Consider the following 10,109-nt stretch of genomic DNA (forward strand, 5'->3'; position numbering starts at 1 on the left):
AGATATTCTGTTTCCTGCCCAGAACATCCGGGTCCAGATCTTCTCGGTGTTGAGACCGTGGGGTGGTTTACAAGTCGCGAGTGTGGGATGAGGGCGAGTGGTGATGGCCAAGACCGACTTGTGGTTGGCTGCGTCTCAGGAAATAGCCGCGCGGCCGTCAACAAGGCCGCTGATTGGGTCCTGCTCCACAAACATGCGGAACAAACCCTGAGGTTTAGCGCCAGAAGGCCAGTAAAAAGGTCAGGCCCTGTAAAAGGCCCTGTAACGAGAGCCTATTACATTTGCTACTCATCTCAGGCATGAACCGAAGCGCCCGACTTTTGTATGTACAGCGCTTAACAAGAGCCCTGCGAAACCCAATCGAAGCCTGGCGATGGCCTCTATCAGAAGTGGCCCGTTGGTTTCAAAAGACACCAAAAATAACCCCTCGGACTGGGCAAGAAGAGAGAAAGCAGGCTATTTAGGCCGTCGTCGTCCGTTCGATGGGCTGCCTCTCTTTCGGTTTCTGACCTTGGGTCGTGCAATCGAATGCGTGAATCGGCAGAGATAAGGGCCCTATGAGTTGTGAGCTGGCCACTGAGTGAGTCTTTTTTCTTTACACCTGACACGAGACGATGATTCCAGGTGATGGTGTTGATGATGGTGCCAAAGGGTAGAGACCTTCACATGTTGAAACCGAAAAAGAAGATTCAGGTGATACTGATACTGACTATCTATTGTTGCCTCTTGTCTCTTTCTTTGTCCGTCAACGGTCGCCACCGCAGAACCCTTGTCCTTCTTGGCCCTGTCATTCATCCCATCCCCTGTCTCTAAATTTTCTACCCGATCATCCATCTCGTTCTCGGTCTGGAATCTTGGGTTTCTCTCGCCAAAAGGTCCCTCATTCTCTCACACCCACACAATCTAGATTCCGCCTTTGTGTCTTCCTGTCCGCGGAGAACACCCGACACCTCGCACACCCATAGTAGAGCAGGGCGTACGAGTCAATTGCTCTCCCTCTACGCACTGTCTGAATCATTCGACTCAAAAAAAAAAAAAAAAACCGTATTCGGGGGCCCGTGCTACAGTGGGTCTCAAAAAGTAACGACACATTTTCCCGTACCCCGCTTTCACTTCTACCTCCACCAAAATCATCACCAACTTCAATCATTCATCACGCAGTCAATTTACGTCCAAATGGCCCCAAAAAGACATCATTCTCCTCATACGCGAACGAGGATTGTTTGGAGATATAATTCGGGCGTGTCGGCCGCCCGGATCGCGCGGGAAGAGGGTGTCTCTCGACATGCAATTTACGGTGTGGTACGAGGATATCGCGACCAAGAGAGTGCCGCGGACTAACCCAAGTGCGGTCGGCCGCGCATCATTGGAGAGAGGGAAAGAAGGAGAATTTTGAGGGTTATTGCCCAAGATCCTCATCTTCAGATACGTGAATTGATTGAGGAAGCCGGGTTGAGCTGCTGCAGGGCGACTTTAATCTCATACCTACGGAAGGAAGGAATCATGCATTATAAGTCTCTTCTTCGACCTTTCCTTAGTGAAGCCAACGCTAGAAAGCGTCTACGCTTTGTACGGCGGTATGTTCATATGGCTGAGGACTTTTGGGAGAAATGGACCTTCTCTGATGAGGTTATTATCGCTCGAGGAGAGGGCCAGAGGCGTACGTGGGTTTTCTGTAAACCGGTATATATTCTTCTCACAACTACGACTTTTCTGACTATTTCTAGCACGAGAGACTCTTCAGACAGAATGTTCAGACACGTATACAGCCGACAAGGCACTCACAGATGTTCTTTAGTGCTTTTAATCATCGCAGGCGCCTCCCGATGGTCCCCCTGGCCGGCGATCTAGAAAGCCCTCGCGGCGGAGTAACTGCGCAGATTATCCTCGCATGCTTATAGCAATACCTTCCCCGGATTGTGACAAGGAATAGTTACTTCCAACATGACAACGCCAGCACATTTATAGCCCACATCGTACGAGACTAGATCTATGAGTGGTATGAGAGTCGAAGGGCCGAGGTGGTAGACTGGCCGCCTTGCAGCCCGGATCTCAACCCCATAGAAAACCTATGGGCGATCCTCAAAGAGAGGATTTGCAAGCGATATCCAGAGCTCACATACATGCCCAAGACCGACGAAGCAAAGCAGGCTCTTATTGCAGCTGCGATCGAGCTGTGGGAAGAGATTGAGCCAGAAGTCATCGATAACCTAGTCTACTCAATAAAGCGAAGAATGCAGGCTGTTGTGCACGCCCACGGCTGGTATACTAAGTATTAAATACACCGAAAGATACAGCTCTCAATTATCTATAGATTGATATAGAATACGATGCAATTGGCCTTCATTTGGCTGCGCAATAAGGCGCTGAAGATGTAGTCTCATTTGGTGGTGGTACTGATACAGCGGGGAAACCCGGAATGTGTCGTTACTTTTTGAGACCCACTGTAGACCGACGACATACGTGGTGTTCTTTTTCGATTGCCATGTCACGACTGGGGAACACTCACAAACCGTAGCCTCGCTTCCCCGTACCTTAGATCAACGCAGGCTTTAATGCGCTGCTGCGCTGGTCCCTCTGACTCTGGCCTGCCCTTTGCTTCTGCAGTACGGTAGCTAAGCTAGACGAGCCAAACGGGCCGCGTTCGCCCGCCGTCCGGGGGCGGGCGGGAAGACAAGGCCAGGAGGGGAATCCTCTAGCTTTGCATTACATTACATTGCATCTACATATGGGATGGATGGATGGCTTCACTGCAGCATAGAATAGTTATTGTTAGGTGTCCATCATGTCATGACTACATAACCTCACGGATTCTCTCCCCCGGAATACCAAAGACAGAAAAGACCATTGCATTGTGCACCCGCATTTGCATCGCGTCGCATTACATCTGCATCGCATTCCCAGGGGTACAAGGCTATTCCTGCTCATCTAATCTTCCACTCTCGTCAGGCCACGCAGTGCATCCAAGAGCAGGGTCTCCAAAAAAGAGGTCACCCACCACCGTCGATGACACCGTGCCCGATCTCTGCCCTCTTCATAGCTTCCATCCTTCTATGTAGGTAGTAAGTAGTAGCTGTACTGTACCTTGTAAAGAGTGTGGTGTGATGCTGCTTACCCGCCATCTTTCAACGGCTTGCAGGGACTGGGGGTTCATGCCTGCTGAAATCCAACTCTGCTCTGTCCCAGCAGCGGATCAAGCACTGTAAAGAGAAAGAGAGGCATTTAAACTCATCCCGGCAGCTCAGCTCAATAACCTCTCGCCATCTCGGGCCTTGTCCCCGTTTTGGGCCGATTCAGCGACCTTGCAATCCATTAGGTCTTCTCGCCTCATCTGATCTCATCTGATTCCGTTTCTTCCAAAAAAGATGCCGAAACAACCAAGGTAGCATCACAACTGGGGAGAGGCGTGTGCCCAATGCAAGAGTTTGTGTCTTTGTCTAGGTAGTCAGCCAGCCACATCTTGTCCGTCAATGTCAATGTCAAGCCAGCTGTAAAGAATCCTTGTACTCTCTGTCATTACACATGATTTCTTTCTTTCTTTCTCATCTACTTCCCCAGTCTGGGAGCTAGCCCATATCCGAGCTACCCAGAGCTTCAAAATCCCATCTCATACATACAGTATCATCATCATCCTTTCCTACCCCCCAATCCCACCTATGCCTATGTCAATGCCAGAAACCTGCCCTGCGCCGTTTTCCATGTCCTCCCCTGTACCATTGCCCGCTTGGTATATAGATGACCATGACCATGAAATGATGATGATGACGAATATGAAAAAAGCGAACGATCCCGAGTCTTGCGGTACTCGTCCCGATCCAATCCAATCCAAAGAAAGAAACCCCTCCCTCAGCATCCATTGCCGTATCCGTCCTATCGTCGTCCCATTGTTCCTGCATATGGTCGTGACTCTCTGCCACCCTCATGCTTCACTCCAGCCAATCGTCCACAACCTCCACAATGCAACCTCCACAATGCCATGCTTCTTTCCCTCCCCTAGCCCCATTGTATCCCAAAGTGTGTGTCGAGAAGTGGTGTGTGCGTGTCTCCAAGTGTCGAGTTCTTCTCTGAAGGCTCAATTCCAGCCCAAAACGCCTTGCGGCTTCCTCTATAAAGGTCCCATCCCAGTAGGTATCATTGTAAATGAAGAACGTCATGTAAAAAAAAGAAAGTATAATAGGAAATGTCCACTCTTGAAACCCCAAAAGGGGCCAAGAGAGATAAGAAGCGAATGATAATGCCTCATAAAGGACAAGGGAGCTCATGCTCCCGATCCCGGTCCTCGGCGGCTGGCAAATGCCTGCATCGCCTTGTGAGACGGACCTACGCCGCCCTCATGGAAAAGAAGGTGAGGGTACAACTTGTTGCTGGGATGGCCCATAGGGCCTCAACCAGCATGCTCGCGCCCACTACCCTTCAAAGGCCAGCTGTTGAAGGCTCTGTAGAAGCGGTGCTAGGGTGAGGCTCAGATCAACAAGAAGTCCCATCCCTTCATCTCCATGACATCCCGCCAGTGGATGTGCGGCTGGGTCATCTCAGACGCCGAAGACCCGGGCGAGCTAGCGCCCGAGAGGTTATCATTCTGCAGCCAAACCTCGTGCAGAAGAGTCGCCACGCGGCCCATCGACCCAAACTTGGCCAGGTCACCCAGCTGAGCAAGGCGGTCCTCAAAGAAGGCCCGGAACGTGCTGCCAGGGACGCTGATGGAGCCGCCAATCAGGTAGACCCAGGCAAGGTTGCGGTCAAACCCGTTGGGGCCAGAGGGGATGTGCTGAAGCACCGAGGTCAGCTTCTCAACCAGGCCCATGGGAGAGGGCTGGTTGGGGTTGAAGCCGGGGACCAGGCTGCAAAGGAAGATGCGCGCAGCAATGCGGAAAGCCATTGTCATGTTCTTGGACAGCTGCTTGGGCGAAAGGCTGCCATTGGCATTGAAGGGCATCTTGGGGCCTGCATCACCCATCTCGGTCAAGCTGATCTGCTCACCAAGAGCCGAGACGTGCTGGCAGAGAGTAAAGTCGTCCATGCCGTCCTTCTTGAGGGACTCGAGGCAGGCAATCTCTGAGATGAGGTACATGACCCGGTCGTCGCAGCCCATGAGCTCTCGCAGGCCAAGACTGGGGTTGACCTGAGAAAGGTGCTTCTCACGGTAGGTATGGGCAAAGGTTGGTGATCGTCCCTTCATGGTGGCGCCAAGGATGTCAATCCAAGAGGTGAGTGACATGTTGAAGGGAGTCTGCATCGAGGCCCTAGTGGGGTCGGCAACGATGCCGGGGAGGTCGAGCTTCTGCACAAGGCTGATGGCGGCTTGGAAGTGTTGGTGCCAGGGGATGTCGAGCAGGCCATCGTCATATCGGCCGACCACGGACTGGAAGAAGATGAGGCCGAGGGTGGCTTCAAGGATTTGCTGGTGGTTCTCATCCTTCTTCAGGGCCTCACAGAGGGCCCAGATGGTAGCGTAACGGTGGCGCATGATGTCGCCGTCAATGTCCTCGCCGGCGACGTTGGCGTGCGACTTGCGGTGCTGGGCAGCGACGCTGAGGCAGCAGTGCAGATAGGCGCTGTTGGACTGAAGGGCGGGGAGGATCAGGTCAGAGCTGACCGAACCATGTTGGTTTGACTCGAGGATGGGGAAGATGGTTGGCAGAACGAACTGGATGAAGTGATCCAGCAGGCGCTGGTCATTCTCCTCGAGCTCGATCTGGATCTGTCTTGTCTCGGCCGAGGGGCCGTGGGAGAAGTCGAAAAAGTTGCAGTTCAACGTCTCCTCGGAGAGAGACTCCTTGCGGATCTGCTCAGTCCACTCACTGTCGAGAGGGCCTGGAGGCAGAACTGTGCCGGCGGGAGGAGGAGTCTGGAAAGTGCTAAAGGTGGAGATGTGCGACTCGCGAAGAGTGGGCACATCGTTGACAAACATCTGGCGCTCAGTCTTGACGTCGATCTCATAGGGCGAGTAGCTGCCGAACATGAGCTCGGGGTGCATGGGAGCACCAAAGCCATACTCGTTGCCACTGGGTGGGCTGTTGAAGTTGAAGGCAGTGGAAAAGTGCGAGTCAATCGAGGCCGACCTTGTGCGGTCGAGGGTGTCAGTGAAGGAGGAGGACGTGGGCAGAGATCGGGTGAGGCCTGGAGGTGAGCTGGAGACCGAGTTCTGCATGTTGTGTGACGACTTCTCAGAAAGCTTCTTGCGCTTAATGATCATCTTGATGTCGTCCTTGTGCTTGCGTCGCATATCATTGTTGCTCCACCACATGGGTCGCTTATACTCGCACTGCAAACCCAGGTGCTTGCAGGCGGTGCACATGGGCGAGCCCTCGTCGCACTTCTTGCGTCGCAGTCTGCATGTGTAGCAGCCTGTGGTTGCAATGGTCAGTCTTGAGTCTCGAGAGTGAAGCCAGAAAGCTGAGGGCACTCATGAGGGCCCTCATGAGCTCCCCCAACCGTGTAAGTGGGCGGCGCAACTAAACTAACCTGTTCTTGAACGGCGATGCATCTGCGTCTTTGTTCTGGGCTTGCCATTGCTGGCTTTTGAGGCCGGCTTGGCCTTGGAAGACTGAGATACAGCCATGTTGACTGTGTTTCCAGCTGCTCGCGGCGCGCCTTTGCGATGGTCGGGGGGCAGCGTAGACATTTGTAGCCTGCGATGCTGGTCCGGACAGTATTGGCGTGCTGGGGCCCGGGAAGAGGGGGTGTGCCAGGCCGGGGGGGCGTGGTACTGTGTCGAGTTAGCCACCACGCACGGTACCGTAGTGTGGAGACGATCACGGGCGGGATATGGATGGAGAAGGGAAGGGAAGGGTACCCAGGGCCCCTAGACTGTTTGTCGTTGAGGGCTGGGCTGGGCTGGGCTGGACTGCCCAGGCTCCATGGCTGGCTGACTGGGCCGCTGAGGGTCCAGTCACTGTGAAAAGGTTGAGCCTTGAGGAAAACAGAGACTGAACTGACCAGGGATGTGACTGTCGAGTCGGAGTTGACAATACTCCGATCCAACGAGTGCAATTAAATTAGCGTTATTGTTTCGATCAGAATCGATAAGATCTGAGCGAATTGTATGAAATCGTGTAAGTGGCAGCCAGGCCCCTTTGCATCAATATCACGATTCTCTCTTCCAATACGCTTTCGCTTCGTTTCGCTTCGTTCGCTTGTTCGTCTCGCTTCGATTATGTAGACTCTAAACCGTTTGGTCGCAAGGAGTGACTGGTTCCAAGCAAGTCCAGCTTGCCCTTCACTGGATATTGGTAGGAATGATTCGGGAGAGTGGGAGGATTTGGAGGAGGGCGGTTGGAGGAGAGGGAAACCTCTGTCGACACTTGGATCTTCTCGCCTTGAACACACAAAAAACACAACACAACGAGGAAGAAAGAGGGCAAAATTCCTCGGCGGCTGCTGGAGGGCTAAATCCTTATATTTTGGCCGCCTCTCTCGCGGCCCATCCAGAGCGATTCGATCATGGCTTTCCATTCATCGACCGTGTTGCTATTTTTGCATCATGCACGACGAGGCATGCCATGGCACGAGAGACAGCGACTGCGCTTAGAGAAGCCAATGAGGATGGGCCGGCAAAGACGGTCGCTCTGCAAGAACAAGTGCCCATCGAATCTCCACTCTAGGAATAGATGAGCGCGAAGAATTGGAGACGGCGGGCAGGGGTGCCTCATCCAAAGGGGAAAGTCGCGCATGGTGTGCCCATCTGGACATCCGTGGGGATACCACGCAGCCACTCTGCTTGCATCCAGAGCTCAGAGAGAGGGGGAGGCTGGCTAGCTGGATCCTTTTCGGATCTAGCTCCTCGCGGGAGGATATGCGAGGCGGCGAGCTTTGACTCTATCTTTTGAGGCCCTCCACCTCCCCTCCCCCGTCCCAAGAACTGCCCTGTAAGGCGGTTGAGCTTCCGGTTCTGAACCATGCCATTGTTTGTGTTTAATCACTGCTCGAGAGCCGACATTTCGGTCGGAAACACAAAACAAACGTGGACCGAGTTCCTTGCAGGAGATCTGTATCTCGACGTGGTGGATGGATGGCGTGGGAATGCTTCAATCGGGCGACAACTTGAACCACCTTAGCTGGATCATGCGGCAGCAACACCCAACCGTATCGTGGACTAGCTGTCGACGCAGACGGACAGCGAGGTGCTCATCCGGCTCCTGCATCTGCAGATGCGGAGGTCCATCGGAAGGGGTAAAGGACGAAAAGGTCGCACAAGGGTGCTCGATCAGACTCTGGCCGCTAGCTTCCATCCTCATGGCCCATCGCAGGGTCGTCCCATGCTAAGCAGGCAGAGCTGGTGTACTGTGCCGGCCGAAAAAGTCTATTCGATCGTGATTGAATTGCACTCATTAAACCCTCGCCCTAGTGCAGCCATGCGCCGTTTGAGCAATTCACGGTTTGCGAGTCACAGTTCACGCTGGGCCTCTCGCAAGTCGTGCGACGGAGGTCCACGGCCGGCTAGAGCGTACTCGGGAAAAGTGCGGCAGGGGCGCTCTATGGGCACAGCAGACAATGAATTGTATGTCTGTCTCTCTCAAATGGCCCCAACAGACGGCCAGACGGGGGGCATGACAGTCCCGAGAGAGGCGGTCAGGCATCAGATTGGCCAGCAGTGAGGCCCCGTGGCTGGAAGACCTGCAAGCGGATGCCCGCAGCCGAGTCGAGAAGCCCCGAGAATGGCGTATCAAATTCCTCAACACCAATTCTCTCTTTGCAATTGTATGCGGGAATGGCTAGTGGTACATGCGTCGTGGACTGGACTAAGGACCGGGGTGGTAGACGGTGACGCCTTCTCGGCGAGCCGCGGCGCGGGGGTGGTTGAGGTGGACCATGGATAGGACCTGATATTCCGTTCTTTTCCAAGTCACGAGCTTTTTGCATCTGAAGGGTCCATTAGATGGAACAGGGTCAGAAACCAAGCAGTGAGCTCAGAGTGAGCAGTGGCAGACAGGGTAAGAGGTCATCAACATGGTTCCGTTGGAGTGAGCATCATCGTCAACCAAGGAAACTGGCGTAAGACGATAGGACACATGACCACCACTACACGACGGAAGCTTTGCAGGCAGACAGACCTAGCTAGGTATGCGGTACGCGGCTACGTGCTGTGAGCCGCAGCGGGGAGCGAGGTACTATCCCATGGGCCATACGCGGGACGGACTTTTCGCAGTGCAAAAAAAGGCAGTGGAAAGGAACAAAAAGACCGGCCGTGGCGGTAGGGTTCGTGCGCACCTCTGGCGCCAGGCCAGGTGTAATTCTGCTTGCCTCCTCGCGGGCAAAGGTCGGTCTGCTGAACAGGCCCCGAGCCATGTAGTGTCGTTGGAAAAAGACGACTTCTGGCCCGTGATTCGACAGATGAGGTGTGACGAAACGTTGGCTCGTGCAGCAGGAGCGGGGCCCGCGGGACCAACCGATGCGTAGCGCCTGCCGCGGGGCAGGGGTGGGCGGGCACGCTCGAGCGAAAGAGGGCTAGCGTCTTCTGGGGCGCTTGCTTGTTCACCCCGGCCAGCGATCAAGATTGGTCTGTTTCTTCAACGCGAGCCGCAGGTGGCTTGACAGGGATGCAGGGGAGCTCTGACCAATCACATTGCACAAGACGACTATCTCTGGGGTCCTTGTTCTAGGGCCTTTCCAGGGCCGTCCTGGTTCGCCAGCTGCACACAGAGGGCACGTTTCTGGACCTACAGGACCCCTGACAGGATGGGCGGGGGCCTTACAGACTCGATGATGCAGTGAGCGACCGATGTGACGGGCGGGCGATGACGGGTGTCGGGCATGGAGCGGAAAGGCAAGACAAGGCAAGACGGGGCTTCTCGATGGCGTCGATGGGGTTGCCGTTGGCGTTGGTCTTGTTGTTATTGTTAGTAGCTGAAGGCGCCGAGGCTGTCGTCAAGGCTGCCACCGTTCCTTGTATTGTTTTTTCAAGATGAGATCTTCATATGCCCGTTGCTCGTGGTTTGCGGAGGAGGCTGTGCCACAGTCGATCATGGTTTGTCCAACCGCCAGATCCATCATCCCCCCTCCCAAAAATTCCCCGTCCAAAGCTGGCGCTGCTACTGGCCCGAGGCACGTTTCTCTCCTACACCACCAGGAAAAATAGGTAAGCCAAGCCAGTGAAGGTAAAGCCAGAC

At 54.3% G+C, this 10,109-nt stretch overlaps 1 protein-coding gene across 1 annotated transcript; it reads right to left on the reverse strand.

The window, feature by feature from the left end:
- Positions 1-4,462: 4,462 nt before the first annotated feature.
- Positions 4,463-6,625, reverse strand: NCS54_00550100 (Transcriptional regulatory protein pro1; the record flags this gene model as incomplete). Its single annotated transcript, XM_053151002.1, has 2 exons — positions 4,463-6,348; positions 6,466-6,625. 2 exons carry the CDS (start codon positions 6,623-6,625, stop codon positions 4,463-4,465), a joined length of 2,046 nt encoding a protein of 681 aa, XP_053006977.1.
- Positions 6,626-10,109: the final 3,484 nt, after the last annotated feature.

Source organism: Fusarium falciforme, chromosome 4 (assembly GCF_026873545.1).
Source record: "Fusarium falciforme chromosome 4, complete sequence".
NCBI classification, from domain to species: Eukaryota; Fungi; Ascomycota; class Sordariomycetes; order Hypocreales; family Nectriaceae; genus Fusarium; species Fusarium falciforme.